Below are 24,972 nucleotides of genomic sequence, written 5' to 3'. Positions count from 1 at the left end.
GTATGCGCATTACTTAGCCCTAAATTGACGCGTTTCATTCCGTGAGCACTGTACACTGAGAATGACCACAAAAGCATGGCGATGAACTCACAACTTAACGCTGCAGGAAAAGAAGAACGAATGCATACACACCTAGCAGAAACCACGCATGCGCAATGAGCGGCAGGAGAAACAAACAGGCAGTCCTGAACGCAGGGATGAAAGTATCCGAAAAATCAAAGTCATTGTCCTAAAGCTTGGTAGGGGTCTAGCTGACAAAATTATATTTGTTCTTTTTACGAAAAAAATACTGCTGCCATTTTCATTGTGAATTGACATTTTTGCTGCTTAAATACCGTTGTCTGAATTTTCGGGCACAGCCGCCACTTCCATCATGTGCTAAATGGAGATATTACGCAATTGACAGATGCCTCGGGGTCTTTTAATCTTACTTTCAAACATCTCACAATTTGTCCTATACTTAATTTATAGAGTGACAACCTCAACCTCACAAGGCACGCATTGTCGTCTATTCTTGATACTACGCGGATTTCTTTCATGCTTAGTTTATTCCGCTTTTTAGCATCGATGTACACATTCCAGGTAGCTTATCGGGGACAGACAGCGCTACGGCGACTTCATATTACACGACCACATCTTCGAAGCGGTGAGACATCTGGCGCAAGTACCGAGTGATCACTGTCATTTCTTTTTACTTACAATGGCTATTATTTTCCTGCTGAGCACCTGCGTTTCACTTGCTGAAGTAGCTTCTGAATTCCGCTACAGTTTTGGTTGGTCGCCCTATCCCGCGGATTTCAACCTTCCCAATTGCTTTGTAAAACTTTCATGCAAACTATGGGCACAATATCTTGAGAGTAATAACGGCAGGCCAGACGAGATAATGCAACTACTAGCAATTTTTGATTGACTGAACTGTGAGCTTGGCAGCGGCTTTGTTTACCTAGAGTTATTCACATCGACATGCCCACTGTGCTTGGCTGCAAAAAAAAAAAAAAGAAATTAAGCCAATTAGCACGGGGTCACACGACATCCAACTGGCTTACCGATGCTAAGGCAGCATTCTGGATTCCGCTGCTGGCACGATCGTTCTGCATCCATATAGCATTTTGGAGCAGCTGTGTGCGCATATACTGAATTAAGCAGAAAGTGTCAAGCTAAATACAACAGGCAGAAGCACTGTGTGCCTCCCATTATCCGCGTAAAATTGTGTCAGAATTACGTAAGTCTGCACCCATTCCTCTCCTGGCTCTGGCCGGCCTATGAATAAATCCCAAATACAGCAAAAGTGCCGGTAACATCACGCTTTTCTCCTTTCGCACTCCACTATTCTTTCCCTTGCAGGCTATGCCCTTGCTTGTCCTGCCGGCAGTCCGTCTCTTAGCCTTATCTTCGCTTCATCGGCCTTCCCGTTGGTTGGCCAATGGTACTGCCGATCCGCGTTGCGCAAGTGTCGCTACCCGTGTAGCGCTGCCTTCTTGCGTGTTATTCCTACAGCGTGCCAGTGACGGAAACTAGGCACAAACCGTAGTTTCCCTTTCATTTATTATAAAGGAATCTGAAGGGCCTGTCATTCATCACAAACCTACACAAGTCCTGTGATTCCCCGACATAGTCGTTTCTTGACATCCTTCTAATGCATACGATTCCGAAGTCTCGAATGGTAGGTCGTCCAATGAAAGCTAAAATTGTCGCCAAACCAAGGAATACGCAAACGACACGTAACAACACACACACCAAGTATGGACGGCTAAGCCAGCCGACGGAGCAGCCGTCAGTCGCCGTTATCTCGCCTTCTGATCCCCGACAAAACCGACAAGCTCAGGTGACGGAAAACGCTTTCGTTTTCTTACGAAAGTTGTTTCATTTTATTATTATATAGGTTATAAAACACTGCATCAAGTAGCCCAATTGGTACATTTTAGTTTATGCAATCACATATTTTAGGTTTTGTTTACCTGCCGGCAGCGGTGAGGGTGGTAACTCATCCGGAAAACGAAACGAACGGTTGCCTTCCGTGGGTTGCTAACTCTATATATTCCTTTCAGTCGACATTGACAAAGAACAATGATTATCTGTCCGTCCAATCTCGTGCACCATGAAGGTAAGACGTCAATGACGTCACGGCCGGCATTCACTACTGCAGCGGTGTGAGAAATCTGGTATCGGCGAGGGCATCGCTACTGCTTCGAAGCAGCAGTTGTCTCTTGTGCCAGGTCGAGCTTTGCTGGACCATATCGCACCCTTGCATTTTTGAGAATTCCCAGCGACGAGGTCCGGAGCAACCTGGTTATCGCTTTTATTGCTATGCCTTGAGATGAAACAGAAAGCGCCTTTTTTTTTTAATGGGGATGTATTTGCAGCGGCGAACACAGCAATCCGTATTTTAGGCTTGAGAACCGACAAATAAAGCTTTCAATGAGTGTGTTTTTTCACTAGAATTCTAGAGTGAACGAGGAAGTCAGCCACGAAATGGTATGGTGCAACCGCTTGATATGGTATATATATTATATTTTAGCTGGAGTAATAATAATCACAGTATCATACAATATTAGAGAATGATACTGAAAACTGTTTCCATTGTAATTTTTTTTAGCAAAGAAGTACCCAAGTACATCAATATTCGAGAAAGGCAGCGGAATGAATGCTTCGTGGAATCTTTCCTGAGGGAAATTGAGAACCGTGAAGACGATGACGAGTGTTTCACAGGTACCTGTGCATCTATATAATTTCTAAATATTTCATTTAGTTGTCTGTCTGTGAAGCCAACATTGTATCCGGCTTGTATTATTTTCCCGGGTAGACGAATTATATTAGTGCAAAACTAAATAATTCTGGTGTATTCCTGCGTGTGGGGTCATATCTGAATGTGGGGTGATCAAATTAGGAAATTTCCAGGCACAAGTTGGAACCAGCAAGCGGGAGACAAGGGTAATTCGAGATCGCTGATAGAGGCCTTCAGCCTATAATTTACATGAACTTTAGGCGGCTCCTGCTGAAGGTTATTTCTGCATGTAGCTTAGCCTGACGGCAGTAGAGGTGCAGATAACTTGCCCGCTTCACGTGCTACTTAACTATGCGATGTTCTTCAGTACGCGTGCATGTTAATATTGAGACGCTGTCGTGACGGTGAGGAATTACACCGTGACACAATACCAAGTCACAAAACTATTTGTTAGGTGATCTTGAGCTCACACAAACAAATCACACCCGGACGAAACGATAGCGACGAACATATGCCTTGGTCCTTGAGGGTATAAATAAATGAAACGGAAATGCGACGATCATGAAACTTGGATCTGCGGGTGAAGCATGTGGGCTATTACTACATGACTCGTCGCAGATGCCAATGTCATCGCGGGTGGTGCCGTGCCTTCCGAGTATACATTATTCGCGTCGCGCATACAACCTGTGTAGACAGGATTTGGCGACAACGTACACAGCCGATCGAATTTCAGTAAAGCTTATGTAGGCGCAAGTTGTGAGATGTCCAGTAAAAGAGAATAGCGCATCTGCGTGTGTCCCTGTCATTTTGTGGTCCTCCTGGTTTGCGCTATTCTCTTTTATTGGACAGAAGATAGAATCGGCGATAATCATCAAAAATGTTCTGATACACGCATGCGCGTCTTGCGCCAAGCGATTATTTGAACAAATGTTAGATTGATGAAAAAGTGGTCATCGAAAAAAGCCTAACAAGTACGCATGTCAATGTCTTCCTCGTAAAAAATATCTGCGAACATAACACGAGCGCGAAAAATAAAGCAATGGTCCATAAAAGGAGAAAGTAAGTCACACGCGAACAACCTCAGGTAGTACGCGATGCCTCTGTGATTGCGTAATGCCGGCCGGCTGGCACGACCTCATACTCGAGTGCCCCAATAGGTTGAAGTATCTTCTGTGGCCTGAACTAACATGTGTGTGTGAAGTGATTTTAGGAAAGGAAACGGAAGAGATGAGTGCAGCGCCGTAAGTGTCTCTCACAGGAGGACACCTCAACAGCACTGCACGGGGAAGGGGGAATGGGAAGAAAAAGATGAAGGAGAGAAAGACAGGTCGAACGAGGCAAGGGGGAAAAAAATGTGAGTGCGGGGAGGAACGGTTAACTAAGTTCACATAGGCCTATTGGGGCGCAATCACAAAATTGTCGCCGGCCTCATACTCCATGTAGCGTTGTCGAAGAGAGTGTTGTCGTTGGTTGATCCTATACTGGTTCTTGATGAGGCTGGTGAGCTGTCGGGCTTCTTCGGCACGCTCGATCATGACATAGGCGGTGACGTCGAGATTGTGTTCGTCGCGCATGTTTGATAGCATGGCATCGAGAGACGCCGTCGGGTGCCTTCCGCAAACGAGATAGAACAGAGTGATTTAGGGTGTATCATACACTGTAGCGTTGTAAACCAAGGTTAGTTTCGGAGGGATGGCATCACTCGTCTTGTGTTCTCTGTCAACATACATACATAGCTAACAAGTCGGTGACGTGCTTGTTTAGGCTTTCTGTGAAGCCATTCTTCTGCAGTTGGTAGGTACTAAATCGTCCTGCCGTGGTTTATCTGGCTGTACTTCAGGACAGTTTCAGGATAGAGCCTTCCTCCATTGTGTTCCCTGAAAGTCCTCCGAGAAAGGCAACATTATAGTGCAGTTCAAATCGCGTGCGAAACATGATATCATGTTAAAGAAAGCCAAAAATCTGAGGCTCACACGTTCGGATGTCGGACTTAGGAGCTTGCATCTCGTGTACGTCAATGAACATTTATGCCGTATGCAGAAGCAGCTACTAGGTATGGCTATCAAGCGAAAGCCAGAGCACAAGTGGAAATCGGTTTGAACATTTAATGTAAAGCTATTCGCTAGGCGATGCGATGACCTTGTTATGATTCTTATCTCAAACATGGCTGACCTTGTTAATAGACGCCCACTTTCACATGTAAATACGCTTTCACTGTCAAATGCAAAACCTTACAACATGCATTACCACGCATTTCCTTTGCCACCTCAGCTAAACCTAGGTGATTTGAATCATTGCTCGGTTCTGCAATAAAAATCACGTTCCGCTGCCTGTAATCATGCGAAAATATCTGATTTTAGTAAATTTAGTTTTCTATTTTTTACTAGAGTGATTGCAGAAACTTGGTATGATGATGGCTATAACACGTTTAGTCTGCCTGGTTACATCAATTTCTCTTTGAATAGCCCTCACCAGTGAGGTGGCGGTGTCGGTATGTACGTCAAAAAATGTCTCACCTATACTCTAGCATCAGATTTTACCAAGGTTACAAGTGATAATAGAGTACTAACATTCCATAATACAAGACTTATATGTCTTGTGTACCGCCCTGCAAGTGGTAACACAAACCAATTCTTTGGTTTACTGAAATAGAATGTTTCTTTGACTATCATACAGTGAATAACTGTAAATTTGTTTGAGGTGGTGACCTAAATATTAACATTCCGGAAAACATACGTGCAGCGGCAGAGTTCACATGAATTTTTAGCTGTACAAGTTTCAATACTGCATTTAGTACTCCTATTCAGGTCACGCTTGATGATGTGAGCTCTTGACTTACCAATGCAATGTAAAAACCACTATATCGCTGATGGGTACCAAATAGCAGCAGTTTTGAGTGACCTGTATTAGGTAGAAAGAGAAGTGACAAGTGCCGGTTTGAGCCTCTGGTCGTTCAGTGGCTGCCTGAAACAGTCTTGCTATCGTTGAAGCGTGTAATAAGCAAGTGTGATTGGTCTCATGTAGCACGTATGCCCGGCACAAATGAAACTTATCGCAGGTTTCGTGAAACGTTTCTTTACATTAACAACAAGCATTTTTTGTTTACAACACACAGGCAGTGTAAAAAAATCAGAAAGCCATGGATAGCAAATGGATAACCCGCGTATACCATGGTATTTAAAAAAATGAATTCCGTCATGTACTATTGCGTACGCGGTGCCAATCACCTAAGCAGCAATTTAAAGCGCTGCGAAAGAAACTAAACAGTTAGCTGAGGTAGGCGAAATTTGCCTATAATTATAACATTTTCGCTGATATCAGCAGGATGCTTCACAGAAAGTGATAAACAGCATTTCGGGTCACGAATAGGTATATTTAACTTCAGAAAATATTATGGTCGACGGTCACCCTGCTGTTGGCACAAATGCCTGAACATTTCAACTGGTATTTTGTAAACATATGCTTTCATGGTTGTAGTATTAAGCTTTGTAACGGATCACATATACACTTTTTAGGACGTAGCATTCGGGACAGTTTGTTTTTAGTGTCCGCTGCTGAAACGGAATCGTCAGAAATTTTATGAGCCTCAAAAAAGCAAGGCCTCAGATAAAAATGAAATTGGCTAAACCACGTTGGCGGGTTGGTTGGGATTAATAGCGCAGTTTCAACGCGACTAGACGAGCGCAGAGAACAATTTGTCTTCTCGTACAGGCACGCTGCAGTGTTATCTTAGACCTAAATACAGTGCAAATAAATCCACTGAAATACATCTCTGCACATGCAGCTATTGCGCTGAAGCCCATATGCGCACCTTTTTGAGTGCATTGAGTTTTGCTGGGTAGTGTTTCACTGTCACTGCATTTCACCTTCTGTACCCTTCTAAACGGTATTGTTACTGTTTTACTTCAGTCATGACTGTTTTAACGTTCCTTTTTCTCATGTATGCTCCCCGTTATGTAATAGCACAACGGGGGCCTTTTATAAGGGTCAATAAACAAGGATGATGGTGAAATCCTGCGCTGCTTTCTGCGACCGTTCTTGAAGAAATCAAGTTAACAAGGGTCTTTGTAATAGATAGAGTGGCTGACAAGCGAAGCATTATTAGCTAGAGGCAAATTTCAGTTCTTCCAGTTTTTTCTGAAGGCTTCGAAAGTATAATTTGTTCTAGTATAACTGGGTTTCTTTTGTAGCAAGCATACATGGTGTTTCAGTTAACTTGAGCCAAAAATTATGAACATGTGAATGCCACGCAGCTTGACCGAACCAAGGTAATACTCCTTCCCGGCGCTTGGTGATACCCAGCTTATTTCTTTGCATTCCGCCTAACTATATATTAAGTCCTAATAATATTTAACTTCTTAATTGTTATATTTAGATGACAACTATCAATGAGAAAATCGTAGAGCAATATGAGAAACTCCCGATACAGCATTGTGTTGCTTGAGACGTGGTACATAAAACTTTTTGCGAGCGTGAAAGACGCCCGTGAAAGCATGAAAAAGTTTTATACAACTTTCGGTTGCTCGAGACGTGGTACATAAAACATAAAAATACACGCGAAGTGCCTCGAATAGCCAGTGGTGCAAAAATTTTTCGTGTGTTCGCGGGCTTCTTTCACACTCGGAAAAACACTTTTATGTAGGACGTATTAAGCAACAAAAAGCTGTATTGGGAGTTTCTGATGTTGTTATACAATTTTCTCATTCGAGCTTTTCATTTGATTATAATACCTAAGAAGTTTATTTATTCAAGACTATTTATCTAATTAAGGGGAATGCAAAATATAATCTGAGCATCTTCAAGCGACGGCAAGCAACATTACCTTGGTTCGGCCCACCTACGTGACAGTTGCATATTTTTAATGTTTGGCTCATGTTGAGTGAAACACGCTGTATCTAATCAGATCTATAATTCGGTTTTCGAAAAGAAAGATTGACAGAGAAAGCCCTGCTAACTTTGAAAGCAAACATAATACACGAGATAGATTAGCACGTTGGGCCTCTTCATCAATTTTTCAAAGGCGTTCAACTCTCTCAGTTAATCCATTCTTGCAGGCAAGTTTTTCGTATGAGTAATTCCACGAAAGTCTTTGGATTTGCTAAAATCCTACACAACCGCAAATAGTGTGTGTCCTTGCAAGGTCCTCAGTACTCAGTACTTATTCTTTTTGTAATGGCGCTCCCTAAGAGGGCATTTTGGGTCAGTTATATTTAATTTATATGTCAATGATGCTGTGAAGATTGATAAATCAGCTTTGTTATTTTATTTTATTTATCTTGTTAAACTTATTATTTACGCCGACGATGGCACCATACTCTTTTCAGCACCCAATGCGAATTGTTTGTGATTCAAATGTTACGAAACAATGTTATATCTGTCTACCGAGTCCAGCTAAGACGAAAAAGTTCCATGCAAAAAATAACGCAACCAAACTACTAAACCACTCATGTACGAAGGTGAGACGATTAATATAGTGAATGAATGCAAGATACGCAGCGTATTGTGTTTCGCTAAAGTGAGTTGTAATTCACATCTAGAAGAACGGTGTAAATATTTTATCTACCACTGCAGCATTATAAAGTCATAATTTAGAAAACGGCGTAAACAACAAAAAGGGGATGACTTCGAATTGGCAGTTTATTAAATTTAGGATGGGCAATGCAACGTTCATTTATAACTGCGTAACTCACACTGTTACCCCGATATCCTGATATCCTGATAGCCACGGCAGAAATATGGAAAGCTGGGTCCTAACGTAGACAAAAGAATTACTTATAGTTAATACTGCGTAACTGGCGGAGTTTTCAAGAAGTATATCACATGCATTCACTCTTGGTAGCAAGAAAACTACAAAACGTTTACGGCACTGCATCTTGGCTGGACAGTGCAATAAGCAATCCGGAAAGTTTTCCTTCTATCTATAATGTATACGGGAAAGGCAGCAATCATAAGAGGGGTGCCGTCTTTCTACTTGTTTACAAAAACTAAGTGGTGATTCAGTTACTGCTGACGATGACGCATGCGATAATGTTCGATGCACGATTCGTTTACCAAAAAGCTCAATCAGGGCTGTGAGCTAGTTATACAAACCACCCTGTGGAAGGACCGCTCAACCTTTTCACCGCATGAACAATATATTGCAGGGTTTGAAAATTACATATGTATTGCTTGCTGGTGACTCTAATTAACCAGTTTTAACATGGTAACCTTGGAAACGTGTTGCCTGTAGTGAAGTGTGTTGCATACCAGCTTTGCTGGAACGGTGAACGTAAATTGCCTATTCCAATGTATTGATGTACCTACAAGACTCACCCATAATAGTGCCAAGCGCTAAATTTATTTTTATGTAGTGATTCCAGTCTTGTCACTTCTATTTTTGCCATTCCCGGCATATAAGTAAGTGCCCGAGGCCATTGTTGTACACATTTCCTGCAATGTGATTGGATATTGTGGTCGACTGTCGCGCAAAATGATCTATTATAATAATATATTACACATAAGATAAAGACGGCTCTTGTTATATCGAAATAGGGGGATGAATTTTTCTCCAAATTCAAGTTGCATAGCTCATCGTGATACGTAAATGCGTTATGAGACATCCTTAAAACCAAACTGCAGTCGCTGACGCAGACATTCGTTCTGTCACAGATCATCCCGCCAAACCGCGAAATAATGAACCTGGGCTCACGAGCTATATTCAAACAGATATAGAAGAAGCATCGTTTTCTTGGCAATTGTCCCATTTATCCAGTTCTGCAATTTACTTCTGGACAACTAGAAAAATGCCAAGGCATATAAGGAATTACTTGTCCAGGCTAGGCGAGAAAGTGAAAAATTCGGAAGAACAATGGAAACATATCAAAACGCAGACAACAACGCGAGATACCGTCACGAATGCCTTAACGGCGTCAACTATGGAGCTAAGGGCAAGCCCAAAGGAGAAATTTTTATTCTTTTCAGATGGCGTTCTCGCAGCCAGTTGTAACTGTTGCTCATCTGGCAGGGAATACTCAGTATATACCTATGACAGCCATACGCTTTTCGGAGGCTTGAATTCTAATGCTTTTGCGCGACATTGACGTTTGCTCAGCACCAGGACGAAATTAAGTTTCAAATTTCATCATGATGAAATGTGCCGTCTCGATTTCCTCTTTCTTGATCGTATTGTTCAAAGTAACCCTTGGAAAAGGGGCATTTCGCTTTTCTGGGAAATGCGTTGATGTTGTCCCTATGTATACAAGACTACCGAGAAAACACTAACATTCAATCGCAGCCGTATTTTCTTAGCATTTGTATCTTGCAAAATACTTGAGCATCTTATCGACATCAGTCTGACGAGTCATCTTGACTGCATTCTTTTGCTTTTATCCAAGGCAGCATGGCGTTTAGGGGGCACAGCTTTGTGCGCCTTCAACAGCGCCTGCTTGGAGCTCGAACCCGGGCGACTATCCGTGAGGGTTTGGCACAGAAGGCAAGTTTAAATAAATACAAATAAGAGGTGGTCCACTAATACATCATTACGGGTGAATGCTGCACTCCAAATAAAAGAAATATAAGGTTCATGAGCGCACCTTGACCCGAGGATAGAAAAAAATGCGATGACCCGCAGCGGCTCGCTAGATTTCTGATACTCAACACAATCCTGGAATTCTCCTCGGCTGCCCGCACTGCAGAGTGCCTTGTCAGGACACGTCTGGGTAACCCAGACGGGGAGTCCGCCCCTTGGCGGAGAGGGCTTCAGCATTGGAAACAGGAGAGTCGAATTTGAACATTTCGCGCATGCTCCCCTCGCCCACGTTGGACAGAGAAATCTGTTGAAGTTGACGAGCCTGACGGTTTGGCACGCTGTGTCCCATGCGCTTGGCATTCATTGCATTCATTGCCAGGCAAAGTGAACCGTAACAACTTCCCCTTCACTCAAGGAGATTCCGATGAGCAGGGGACGACATCCGCGGCCAGAGTGATGACGCAGGTGGGTGCTTGTAGCCGTTGTCGGTTTTCGCACAGCTCTCTTGAGCACGAAACACTGTGGGTGTTATGCAAGGTTGCTCAGCATTCCGGTCACAGTCTATGTGCTTCAGAAGGATCTACTGCAGCTTCCCGTTCACAGCATGCGTCTGCTATAACTACACGGAGACTCTGCCACTTGATCAGCAAGCGCGAGACAAATTCGGCCTGATCTCCATCAGGCTTGTTTCCCACTCAAATGTCAGTTTTACTGAACTTTCAGCAGTACTAGATGCACACATAAATTTGTTATACGCTTCATAACACATGAATTACATCAACTGCAAAAACCAAAATGAGAACCTTCGAATCCTACGTCAGGAAAAAAAGACACAATTTTAACGAAACTTTTCAGGCTGGTTCTCGATCTAGACGCTTCGACTTAGGCCATCGGTATTGCCATCCAAAGACCCTTTTTTATACCGTACCTGAAAAGAATATTGCTGTAAAGTGGGACTCCAACGCAAGACACGGCCATTTTTGGAATATGCTGTCTGACCCATTTGAGAAGACAATAATTCGTTTCAATGACGAGCCTAGGGCCCACAATATAGCAAGGCAATTTTTGAAGAGCCCACCGGAGACAAGCACACTCTATCTAAATTGGTGCTCTGTATCTGGATGTTCAAGTAGCCTATGATAACGGAACGCACAAAGTGATTTTCAATGCGGTAGAGGCAGTAGGACTTGGCGGTAAGGTATATTTCGGAATTAGTGGCTATCAACATAAGCAATAATTTTTCATACTCACCAAGGACGGCCCGACCTCCCAGCATTACAGTAACCGTGGGGTGGCTCAGGGTGGAGTACTGAGCCCAACGATCTTCAATGTAATACTTATTGGACTCGCAGACATCCTTCCATGCACCGTTAGGCTATCCATCTATGCCGGCGACATTTGTATTTGGACGTCGGGTGTGATGCGAGTGCAGCTGTGTGCGCGGCTTCAGAAGGCAGCCATTTTAACATCATCCTACCTTCGAGAACAAGGACTTTATATATAATGTGAAAAGTGTGCAGTGTTGGCGTTTACCAGGAAACCAACGTGTCCATAAGTGATATTCGTGAACAGACAGCTGATCTCGTACAGCGCAAGTCACAGATTTTTTGCGGTGGTCATTGACATAAATCTCTCCTCGACCCCTGATGTATATTATGTGAGAAAACGCCTGACAGGAATCTGCCTTATGTTAATATTCGTAGCAGGAAAGACCTGGGGAGTGCCAATACAATCTATGCTGCACCTGTGCAGGGTCCTCTTTACTGGATTCCTGCTGTACAGCCTACCGGCTATCTCCAACACCTGCAGAACTAACTTGAATATAACCCAAAGAATCCTAGTCCAAGCCCTCAAGATATGTCTTGGGCTACCGCGGAATACGCCAACGACTCGAGTTGTTGCAGTCGTTCATGATTACACTGTTAGAACGCACATTACTATTGAAACAATGCGTGGGCACATAAGACACTTCGCTAGGACCCCTACCCATCATCTCGCAAGTCTCCCTGTAGAAAGACCCCACACGACATTCAGTGCGACTATCTTCGCACACCGTGCCTCTCTCAGGTCAGGTTACGCACCTGAGACTAGACCTCCGATTCCTCCATGGTGTATGAGCCATACTCAAGTAAACCTTATAATCCCAGAACTTCAGAAAAAGTCGGACTTGTTGTCAGCACTCAAGCAACAAACTTTACTTCTCTTGTACGAGAAATACAGCGACTGCACACGTCTATACTGGTGGATCAACTACATCGACAAGTTCCGATGGCACTGTAGTTATACTAACGATGAGAATACCCAGTGGTTCAAGACTTCCCATATCACTACGTCTACAGGTGCGGAGCTCGCGGCTCTCCGCGACGCGCTTCATGTGACAAATGCTGAAAGTCCTCGAAAATGGGTGGTCCCCTGCAATTCAAGGCCGGCCTTTTTTTGTCAACATGTAACTCATGATCAGCTCATGTGCGAAATCGTAGAACTTGTCCATCACTTCAAAGGAAAAGGCCATGGTATCTCTTTTCAATGGGTACCAGGTCATGGCAGTATCATTGGAAATGATGAGGCAGATAAGGCCACTCGCACATCAAACTAAGAAGACCGCTGCGCTGCCGTTCCTCTCTCGAGGACTGGCGCTGCGAGACAACTTCGCATTCTAGCCCGCCCGGTGTCCTTAGCCAAGGGGAATACCGCACATACAAGGCGCCCACGACTGCACATACTAAACCCTTCACTTCAACTCAGACCTCCAGCCGGACAGCACCGACGCGAAGCGTCTCTTCTGTGTCGGTGGTGGCTCGAAGCTGCCTTCACGAATGCCTACTGAGCACTAATTGTAATAGCTGATAGTCCTGCATGCGCTGTTTGTGGATGCGAGGAGAACATTGACCACTTAATGTGCCGCTGTCCTGAATTTCAAGCACAAAGACAATCTTTGTCCAATACATTGAAGAAATTAGGTTATCGTCCTCTGAGTGAAAGGACAGCATTAGAGCACCGTCCCCACCGATTATCGGCTCAGCCGACGGTGCTTTCTCAGAACGCCTCATTTGCGCGAGCGGCTTTGACTCAAGTACTGTCCGTGCATCTCTATTACTTTTCTCTTCCTTCTCTCTCTTCCTCTTCTCCCTTCCCCGCAGCGTAGGGTAGCCAACCAGACTGTTAAATGGTTAACATCCCTGCCTTCCTTATATATTTCTCTCTCTTTCGCAGTAGCGCTGTACGTAGTAGCGCCAACTTGCGTAAAGGACGGGGTGTTCCTTCTCGCTCTCTCTCTCTTTGGCATAGTATGACGCCCATGCGTCGCTCGCTCGCATGACATTGAGCCACAAATTCCCTCGTGCAGACCGTTGATCTTAGCGCGGGCTGACGAGTCAGCGTGCTCTTCGGCGCGTCGAAAGACGATTCCTTTTTTTCATACCAGAGGACAGTCTGTGGCTCCGTTTTTGAAGAGCATCAGTTAGAGTGCTAGCAAGTGCAGAATAGGTAGTAATTTACCACTGATGGTACCCGGCGACCCGTAAGAACGATCGCAAATCGGTTTTTCTACGAAGTTGAGGCAAATCTCCTATCGCAGCCACCTTTGGCTCAGAGGGACGGCAACAGCCCTGTCCGATTACGAGACCGAGACAGATCACTTCCGCTTGCGCCATTTTGCCTTTTGGTGCCTTGACGGTTAACTCTGCTCTAGGCAAGAGGGCCAACAATGCCCTCAGAGGTTGCATACGCACCGACCAGGATGCAGAATATATTGCGGCATCTAAGTAACGGAAGGCGAACTCTTTCCGTCCTCGCAACACTTTGTTCATAAGCGTTGAAAACCCACGCTTAGGACCTTAGTGCGGAATGTTCCCAACGCGATATGAAGGCGGCCTATTTGCTAGCCCGCCCTGCAAGCGGAACCTACCGATTGCCTCGATCTAGATCCGGTGTGGAAATGAATCGGGTGCTACTAACTTTCTAGATGGGCTCTTTGATGTTTGGTATAGGATAAATCTGATGTTTAGTGATCGCGTTTAGCATGCGGTAATGTATGCAAGGCCGGGCATCCTTGCCCGCGTCTTCAACTAAGATCAAAGGCTACGGGGTATCGCTCTAGCAAGGCTTGATCACACCAAGTCAGCATGTCTTTCACATCCTCACCCTCAATCTGAGGCTGGCGCGGTGACACTCGACAAGTCTTTGAAAGTACGGGCTGCGAAGAAGTGAGTTGAATGTCGCGTGTAAGAACCGATATCCTTCCTGGCCTATCTACAAATAAGTCCTGAAATTCTTTCAAGATTTCTTGCAACACCGTCATTTAGTCGTGCTCCATAAGCGCTTTGGAGACTAGTTCCCTGATTAGTTGTCCCCTAGCCTCTCCGTTAGTTACCCGCTGTGGTTTCTGAGTGGCTATGGCACTGGGTTGCTGCGCACGAGGTCGCGGGATCGAATCCCGGCCACGGCGGTCGCATTTCGATGGGGGCGAAATGCGAAAACCCCCGTGTACTTAGATTTAGGTGCACGTCAAAGAACCCCAGGTGGTCGAAATTCTCGAAGTCCTCCACTACGGCGTGCCTCATAATCAGAAAGTGGTTTTGGCACGTAAAACCCCATAATTTGTTTTCTCCATTAGTAACTGACTCGAGCCCCAGAAGCCCTACCAAAATCTTTTCGGGAACGTTTACCATCATGCATGCACCTGGTTCCCGTTCCCTGTAAGGCTTGAGCAGATTACACTGATAAACCTGCTGTATCTTCCGTTTTCCAGGGAGGCTTATAGCGTAGTTTGTGTCAGACAGTTTCTGAATCACGTTTGCGGGACCTTCCAACTGCACCTAGAGCTTGTCTTTCTGCGATGGTCGCAGGACCATTACTTTATTGCCGACTTCAATTTGACGTGTCGTTGCTTCCTCACACGCTTACATGTGTCGCAAGTCTTTACAAATTGATATGTGTCGCGGAAACAACCTTGCAGCTAACTCACGATCGTTTGATTTCGTTAGTGCCATCACGCTAGCCTCCCGTTACATTAGCCGTTTCTCGTGCAGAATTTTATCCGACTTACTTGAGAAGGTAAGTACGCGCGTAGGAAGCGTAGACAATACGGCAGCTTCCGTCTCATGTGTGCCCAAAGGACCTTTAATAAATACCTCTGCGACCTGAAGACATGCACTGTGGTCTTCTACAAGTTGCTTGATCTAGGCGCATTCATTTGTGAACATCTCAGGTTCCACATAAGAGCTGTGAACCATGTCAATAGTAATAGCCGCGCACTCGCGCAGCAGGCGATATGCTTTCACGTTTACCTCAAAGGCCGCGTAGGTACGTTCGAGTTGCTTCAGAAACACTACCTTCGGCCTGTTATGCCGCGCAACAATGTGCTCTGGTTTGTGACAGTTTTAGCCATAAAACGGTTTCCTCTCCCAATTTCTTGTACTGCTCAGCCTTTACTTCCGGGCTCCCTTCCGAACCGGAAGTATTAAATTTTGAGATACTTTCTTCTTCAGTCCCTAGCTTCGTGTCGAACCTGAAATTGAGATCGCCTTTTTTACCGTCGCTGACTTCGATAGCTCGACGCGTCACAAATTCCTCGATTAGTTCAGCGGTTCCGGCTACCACGTTAACTTCTGGCCTATCCACAACTCAGTACCTCACGTTCTCAGGTAATCAGTTATAAAAGTGTTCAAGTGCAAAGCACTGAATAACATTCATGGGATCACCATAGGATTTTTGTTCCTTAAGCCATTCCTCAATTTTTGACATAAGCTATAAAAACTCTGTATAGGACTCATTCCTAGCCGTTTCCATTTCGCGGAACATCCGCAGGAACGCTTCCGTTGACAGCCTATACATCCCCAGCAAGCATGACTCTACCTTATCATAATCCTGAGCTTCCTCTCAGGTTAAGCGAGCAGTTGCGTCCGCTACCTCACCCGGCTACAGTGTGAGCAGATGCTGTGGCTATGATTTGCAGGAGAACCCTTGTTTCTGTAACGTCCGCTCGAAGATCACCAGGAACAAACCAATCCGAGCCTAAAGGGCTGCATTACCTCTGTCATATTTAGTGATTAGTGCACTGTTTCATTCGCTCCTCTGTCCTACTGCTCGAACGCGTTCGATTTCAAACTCCAGTCGCTTCAAGTGCATGTTCCCTCTACTCACGCGTTTGCTCTTCTTTACGTTCCCGTTGTTCATGCTCTTCCGTCTGACTACTTGCAGTCTCCCTCTCTCTATTGATCTCCGGGCATTCCGTAATCTCATCACCCACAACCTCCAGAGTGACAATTGCCTTAATCAACTCTGGTTTTTGGAGTGCAGCAGAGACATCCACGTGCAACGCCTTCGCCAGCTCCAACAACTCCGGTTTACGCAACGATTTCAAATTTATGGCTGTTTCAGTGCTGCTCTTCCTATTGCACACAACTATCTTGTCGCAACCTAACTAGGCCACAACAATAGCTTGAACTACCTGTTTTATTCTAACACTTCAACAAAACCTGTCAAAACTCATCAGAGGAAGTCGCATAGTCACCACCTTGTGGCAAAGAATTCCGCGTACACCATCGCAAGCGCTGCATTCAATTGCGACTCGGTATAAAAAGCTCGTAGATCTGTGTCCCACTCTTGCTTACCAGTAGTTAAGGGACCGGGCTTTGTGTGTCTTCAACAGCGTCTGCTGCGTCTGCTGTGTCTTCAACAGCGTTAGCAATGTGAATTAATATTTGTTTTGTGCAAACATTCTGCTCTTGAAAATATATCTCATAAGCATCTATATATAAGGTAGCTATCATACATATATATCAGTTTTATGCCTGTCATAATCAATTGTAATCAATTGCTTACGGCGTACTGGTGGGCTAGTTGGTTAGCCATTATGGCATATGGCAGCGCACTTGGAAACAAGAACGTAACGGTGGACGTAAGTGAAATTTGGTCTCTCTGAAAGAGAAGGTAAAAGTAGCGGCAGAAAATGCTGATCGTGGAGGAAAAAAGTGAAGTGAATACCTAATTAAATCAAAGAAAAAATGTAGGACAGGAAATGGAGGCTGGGAGATTGGGATATTATTCACAACCTGATAACATAAAGCTAAACAACCCAATAAAAAATGAATAGGTGATAGCATAGCCAATGGATGTCAATAATACTACAACCTCCTCACCTCCCTTTTCTTTAATTCAGTCCTTTCTCTCGTTTCCTTGCTCAATTACTCACCTTTTTTTCACCAGTATCATTTTCTGCCGCTACATTTATTCTATCTTACAGAAAGGCAAAAATCCACTGACCTCCATCGGAGCAGATAATTCTCCCCACCCCTCTCCCTTGTCGTCTAGGCCGCATCCACGAAGGAAGGGACCTACAGTGACAAGTCAACCGACTGACACACGACGCTACCACACTTTCCTCCTCCGACGTCGTGCAGAACGTCCCTCTTTTTATTTCTACACCCTCGCCTCTAACACGCTCTCGGTCGTTGCATCATCCACCCACGTTACCTTCTTTCCCCTTTAAAAGAAACTTACCTACATATACTTTGCCGAAGACAGCTTATGTCGCCTTGAGAAAGAGTAGTGCACTTGTCGAAACGCTGGCTCCTGCTTCAATATTGTTCTTATTTTCCTCGTCATATCGGAACTTACAAAGGACCAGCACGGCAACGGCGATGACGGAAATTTGTCGGGAGGGTCAACATAATAGCTATCGCAACAAAAGTGTTTTCCCAGGGGTGCAAAATTTGTTCTTAACCCTGGTATGTCTAGAAATGCACCGAAATCAAGCTTAGCGAAAATGTTGATAATGCTATGGCTGGCAAGTCTGTATGCAAAAATAACTCCGTGTACAACAAGTTCACTCAGTGCAAAAGAAATACGTTTGAAGCGCTTGAAAGCGTTATGCGGCCATATTACGCTGTATTTCCGGGTTCCCGCAGAAGCTCTACATGCTGTGAAGTTTACATTCGATGAAAATAATGGCCACGCTAGGGGTTACGTGTACGCAAAGGTCAGAATGCTTAGGTTGTAAGGGTTTCTTCAGGAAATTCTGAATCGAAGCACTCCGCGGCATTATGAGTTTTAAGGGCAAAGATTAGCACGCAGTACGAAGTATAACTACGAAGGCTGCATAGATCATATTTAACGAAAATGGGGGGAACTCTAAGGCACAAAAAATGTTTGCAAGGTGTGGAAAAGCGACGTTGACAGCACCTGCGTTTAAGTTGCTTTCGTGTTCCTTTTCCGGCCTGCCCGTTCGCTCTCGTACTCAATAACCATATACCAACTAGCCCAGGAAAATATGCTTCCCCATCACAATCGTTTAGGCTAGGTGCAGTAAATATCAGCCATAATTTGCAGGTAAGCTGTCAACAGGACGCATGATATTTTCAACATCTCTGCATTCCAACCTACAGGAGAATTTAATGCGTCATCAAATAATAGAAAACAACCTTATCTCTCCAACAGCTGATGAGCATCTAATCTTGGTTTTCGGGTGCTCATTCTCGAAATGACATGACATCTTCATGCCTTACACTTCTATTAGATAGCCACAGAATCGCGATACCAAAGTGATTCACGCGAAAACTGAGTGCCATTTTCATGATGACAAGGTGCGCGCCTCTTCGAGCTCGTTCAATATTTCTACCCCTTTGTGGAGCAATCAGGCACTCAATGAAATGACAGTTTAATTCTTAGACGATGTTGTAGACGTCGCGTACAAGGGCTTAATGGCGCAGTAGACACTGGAACAAACAGCAGCGCCCGTGTGCCGTCTGTGACGCACGCTCCGTCACCACGGTATGAGAGGAGGTGAGCCCAGAGTCATAGAATGGGTCAGCATATCCGACAAACCTTACTGCCCTAGTTTCTGACAGAACTCATTGCATAGTTAACACACACGTGAAGCAGTGAGAAGCAGCCAAAGTCTTCGCTGAATGTCATTGAACAAAACGTAAAACATCTTTCGAACTGTTTACACATTGAATGGGTCATTGACAGGCTGAAGTTGCTGCTTTTTTTAGAATGAAAGCAATGCGCTTCTGCGAAGTGTCATGCTAAGACACTATAGTCCTTATGGAGAAGATTGGTTTAGACATGGTGGGCAGAACATGTCTGCAACTAGAGACATATAGAGCGTGGAGCGTCTTCGTGGCGGTCAAGATAGCTCTCGTACATAATACACACTATAGGTTCTTGCTTTAGTTTCTTCATCGCTATCTCGGGAACAATCGCTATAAGACAGCGATAGCGCTTATAGACTCACTCTTCTCGTCATTCTGATGCCTGCCGGTGTGCAGCATTGTCGTCGCTTGAATCCGAATACCATTTGCGATAAAAAATTGAAAGATAGAAAGAAACATTCTCATTACCCCGCGAAATTCGAGCTTACGACCGATGAATTGGCCCTCCAGGATGCTACCTCTGAGCCACTCAGCCGACGCTACAACTTTCAAGTGCTGGTGTTAGTACGGACAGGCCGCCATTGGAATCTGAATCTGGTGACGTTTAACGCTAGAACGTTATCTAGTAAGGCGAGTCTAGCAGTTCTATTGGAGGAATTAGAGGGCAGTAAATGGGATATAATAGGGCTCAGTGAAGTTAGGAGGCCAAGAGAAGCACATATAGTGCTGAAAAGCGGGCACGTCCTCTGCTAGCGGGGCTTAGCGGAGAGACGAGAACTAGGAGTTGGATTCCCGATTCATAAGAATATAGCTGGTAACATACAGGAATTCCATAGGTCTTGTTGTGAAACTTAATAAGAGGTAAAATTAAAGGTCGTACAGGCCTACGCCCCTACATTCAGTCCTGATGACCAGGAATTCGAAAGCTTCTATGAAGACGTGGAATCGGCGATGGGCAAAGTCAAAACAAAATACACTATACCGATGGGCGACTTGAATGCCAGGGTAGGCAAGAGGCAGGCTGGGGACAAGTCAGTGGGGGAATACGGCATAGGCACTAGGAATATCAGGGGAGAGCTATTAGTAGACTTTGCAGAACAGAATAATATGCGGATAATGAATACCTTCTTTCACAAGCGGGATAGCCGAAAGCGGACGTGGAGGAGCCCGAATGGCGAGACTAGAAATGAACTAGACTTTATTCTCTGCGCTAACCCTGGTATGATACACGATGTGGACGTGCACGGCAAGGTGCGCTGCTGTGACCATAGGAGGGTAAGAACTCGAATTAGCCTAGACTGAGGAGGGAGCGTAAGAAACTGGTATATAAGAAGCCGATCAATTAGCGGTAAGAGGGAAAATAGAGGAATTCTGAATGAAGCTACAGAACAGGTATTCCGCCCTAACGCAGGAAGAGGACCTTAGTGTTGAAGATATGAACGACAATCTTATGGGCATCATTAAGTAATGTGCAACAGATGTAGGTGGTAACTCCGTTAGACAGGATGCCAGTAAGCTATCGCATGAGACGAAAGATTTGATCAAGAAACGCCAATGTATGAAAGCCGCTAACCCTACAACTAGAATAGAACTGGCAGAACTTTCTAAGTTAACCAACAAGCGTAAAATAGCTGACATAAGAAAGTATAATATGGATAGAATTGAACATGCTCTCAGGAAAAGCAGTGAAAAAGAAACAAGCAATAGGCAAGAATCAGATGTATGCGTTAAAAGACAAACCCGCAAATATCATTACTAATATGGATGAGATCGTTCAAGTGGCTGAGGAGTTCTATAGAGATTTATACACTACCAGTGGCACCCATGTCTATAATGGAAGAGAGAATAGTCTGGAGGAATTTGACATCCCACAAGTAACACCGGAAGAAGTAAAGAAAGTCTTGGGAGCTATGCAAAGGGGGAAGGTAGCTGGGGAGGATCAGGTAACAGCACATTTGTTGAAGGATGGTGGGCAGATTGTTCTAAAAAAACTGGCCACCCTGTATACGCAATGCCTCATGACTTCGAGTGTACCGGAATCTTGGAAGAACGCTAACATAATCCTAATCCATAAGAAAGGGGACGCCAAAGACTTGAAAAATTATAGACCGATCAGCTTACTGTCCGTTGCCTTCAATGTCTCTACCAAGGTAATTGCAAATAGAATCAGGAACACCTTAGACTTCCGTGAACCAAAGGACCAGGCCGGATTCCGTAAAGGCTACTCATCAATAGACCATATACACACTATCATTCAGGTGATAGAGTAATGTGGGGAATATAACCAACCCTTATATATAACTTTCATTGATTACGAGAAACCGTTTGATTCAGTCGAAACCTCAGCAGTCATGGAGGCATTACAGAATCAGGGTGTAGACGAGCCGTATCTGAAAATACTCAAAGATATCTATAGTGGCTCCACAGCCACCGTAGTCCTTTATAAAAAGAAAGCAACAAGATCCCAATAAAGAAAGGCGTCAGGCAGGGAGATACGATCTCTCCAATGCTATTCACAGCGTGTTTACAGGAGGTATTCAGAGACCTGGATTGGGAAGAATTGGGGATAAGAGTTAATGGAGAATACCTTAGTAACTTGTGATTCGCTGATGATGTTTCCTTGCTTAGTAACTCAGGGGATCAACTGCAATGTATGCTCACTAACCTAGAGAGGCAAAGCAGAAGGGTAGGTCTAAAAATTAATCTGCAGAAAACTACAGTATTGTTTAACAGTCTCGGAAGAGAACAGCAGTTTACGATAGGTAGCCAGGCACTGGAAGTGGTAAGGGAACATATCTACCTAGGGCAGGCAGTGACTGCGGATCCGGACATGACACTGAAATTATCAGGAGAATAAGGATGGGCTGGGGTGCATTTGGCAGGCATTCTGAGATCATGAACAGTAGGTTGGCATTATCCCTCAAGAGAAAAGTCTATAACTGCTGTGTCTTACCAGTACTCACGTGCGTGGCAGAAACCTGGAGGCTTACGAAAAGGGTTCTACTTAAATTGAGGATGACGCAACGAGCTATGGAAAGACGATTGTTAGGTGTAGCGTTAAGGGATAAGAAAACAGCAGGTTGGGTGAGGGAACACACGCGAGGTAATGACATCTTAGTTAAAATCAAGAAAAAGATGTGCATGAGCAGGACATGAAATGAGGAAAGAAGGTAACCGATGGTCATTAAGGGTTACGGACTGGATTCCAAGGGAAGGGAAGCGTAGCAGAGGGTGGCAGAAAGTAAGGTGGGCGGATGAGATTAAGAAGTTTGCAGGGACAACAAGGCCACAATTAGTACATGACTGGGGTAGTTGGAGAAGTATGGGAGAGTGGGAGAGGCCTTTGCCCTGCAGTGGGCGTAACCAGGCTGGTAATGATGATGATGATGTTATTACGAGTGGAAGTGCTAACAACTCTGATGATTTACTAACGCCCGGGCAGTAGTCTCGTTTTTAATAGGCTAACCATGCTCGCCTTCTCATTCTAGCATGTCCCCCGCAGGGGCGTCTGCGTCAGCAGGCGTTTGGTGTGTTGCGACACCACGTACCCGAGCACACGAGGGTTGGACCCTCCCGCGTGTAGCCGTGCGCGGCTTAGCCGTGTCCGGGGAAAGGGGGATCCTGGGGGTTGAGCCGATGCCGGGTGTCGCCTTTTCCTGTCCTCCTCTCTAGTCTTCGTCTTTCTCTCTCGCCTTTTTCATCTTTCCTGTCTTCTCATCACTTCTCCTCACTTCCTAGTTTCCCGGCGGCAAGGGTTAACCTTGTGTAGCTAGCCAGTCTTGGTTATGCTGTATTTGGTTATAGCAGCGATGTACGGCTGGCGTTGGCAGGGTTTCTCTAGCAGGAACTCCTGTCACGTTCCCCTGTTGGGCTCCATGGTGGGTGGTCGGCATCGCGGCCGGAAACCCTACTGTACTTATGGAAAACGCTTTTCCTAAACTCCCTGATCGCCCTCACAAATGAGGGCGCACCGAAGACCTCTTTCAGTTTTTCGGACGACAAGTCCAGAACTTTCCTAGATACCCTGTGATTCACTCGGAAAACCCAGACAAACTAGTGCGCAACATTTCACCGTTCCTTGTTTCGAAGTCTTTAACTGAAGTTTTTGGAACAGGATATAAGGCGTCGAGAATGACAAGTGGTGATCTTCTCTTGGAGCTCCACGATCAGAAGCAGTACGAGAAACTGCCGAAACTTGTGTCATTTGGGGAGACCCAAGTAACAGCAACCCCGCACCGTACCATGAACACTACCCGCGGCGTTGTCTCGGACGATGACAAGCTAGAGCTCACTGAAGCTGAACTCCTGGAGGGCTTCAGCGAACAGAATGTCATAAATGTTAAGCGAATTAAGATGAGGCGAGATGGTAAAGAGATCAAGACAAAACACCTGATACTCACTTTCGGTTCTAGTGTCCTCCCCGAGTCCATCGAGGCCGGTTATATCAAACGCCGTGTTACGCCATGCGTGCCCAATCCTCTTAGATGCTTTAAGTGCCAAAGGTTCGGCCACAGTTCACAGAACTGCCGAGGCCGGCTGACATGTGCCAAGTGCAGTGACAAAGAACATTCTTCCGAAACGTGCCAGAACACTCCACATTGTGTGAACTGTGAGGGCGAGCATGCCGCATACTCGCGGTCCTGCCCGTCCTGGAAAAGAGACAAAGAGATTGTGACAATCAGAGTCAAAGAAAACATATCTTTCAAATAGGCACGTAGGCGGGTGTCATACCTGTCTAAGAGCAGCTTTGCCGATGTGGCGCGTAAGGGGGCAGCGTCACAACGGCCTCCGGCGGCTGTCCGACCCACAGATACGCCATCTGCCCCCGCGGCGGTTGCAGCTAGCGCTGCTCCGTCAACACAGCAGAGGGGACCATCGACCCCGAAGGTGGGCTCAGCCGGGGCTGCCTCAACATCCCCGGCCCCTTCCAGCGCTGGCAACAGCCGGCGCAGCCAAATCTCGCAGGGTGCCCCATCGACCTCCGGGTTGGTGGGCGCAGGGGTCTTGCCCTCCAAGGCGGGACCTTTCCTGGTAACTTCTCGCTCGCAAGAGCATGTGTCCGGCGCCTCATAAGAGGCAATGGACACTACACATGTCCTCAAGGCGCAACAAACGCCTAAGGAGCGGCGAGGCTCCCTCGAACGCTCCAGAAAGGGCAGAACTCCCGTTACAGGGCCTCGAAAGAGCTCTGTAACCTAAGGCACCACCTCCGTTTCCGTAAACACAGCACAAATTTTTCTTTAAATATGGATACACAAATCATGCAATGGAATGTCAGAGGTCATCTCAGGAATCTCGATGATGTGCAAGAACTCATCCATAAACACAATATAAAAGGGCTGTGTTTACAGGAAACACACTTAAAACCAAAACACACAAACTTTCTCCGACCGTATGTCAAGTTCCGCAAAGATCGCGATGATGCTGTCGTATCATCAGGCGGTGTTGCCATTTTTGTTCATAAAAGTATCTCCTGTCAGCGTTTACAGCTACACACGCCCCTTGAAGCAGTGGCGGTTCGAGCTGTTCTCCTAAACAAACTCATCACCATTAGCTCTCTTTACATACCCCCACATTACAAATTAACGAAACATGAATTCCAATCCTTTATAGATCAATTGCCGGAACCTTATGTTGTTCTTGGCGATTTCAATGCGCACAGCTCCCTGTGGGGAGACTCTCGTATAGATGCGCGAGGTCGTCTTATTGAACAGTTCCTTTTTTCTTCTGGTGTGTGCCTTCTGAATAAGAAGAAACCCGCATATTACTGTCTTGCGAACAACTCCTTTTCTTCAATTGATCTGAGCTTAGTTTCCCCGTCCATACTGCCTGAACTCGAATGGGAAATTACGAATAATCCTTAC

The 24,972-nt window shown here is 45.2% G+C and overlaps 1 protein-coding gene across 1 annotated transcript in view; it reads left to right on the top strand.

The window, feature by feature from the left end:
* Window positions 1–24,972, top strand: part of LOC126535625 (cytochrome P450 2U1-like) — a 101,246-nt gene that overhangs the window by 24,931 nt on the left and 51,343 nt on the right. Inside the window, exon 2 of the mRNA XM_072289559.1 lies at window positions 2,597–2,709. Coding sequence (XP_072145660.1) covers window positions 2,597–2,709 — 113 coding nt within the window. The remainder of the gene's footprint in view (window positions 1–2,596; window positions 2,710–24,972) is intronic.

This window comes from Dermacentor andersoni, chromosome 7 (genome assembly GCF_023375885.2).
Source record: "Dermacentor andersoni chromosome 7, qqDerAnde1_hic_scaffold, whole genome shotgun sequence".
NCBI classification, from domain to species: domain Eukaryota; kingdom Metazoa; phylum Arthropoda; class Arachnida; order Ixodida; family Ixodidae; genus Dermacentor; species Dermacentor andersoni.
This window is presented reverse-complemented; position numbering and strand designations above follow the sequence as displayed.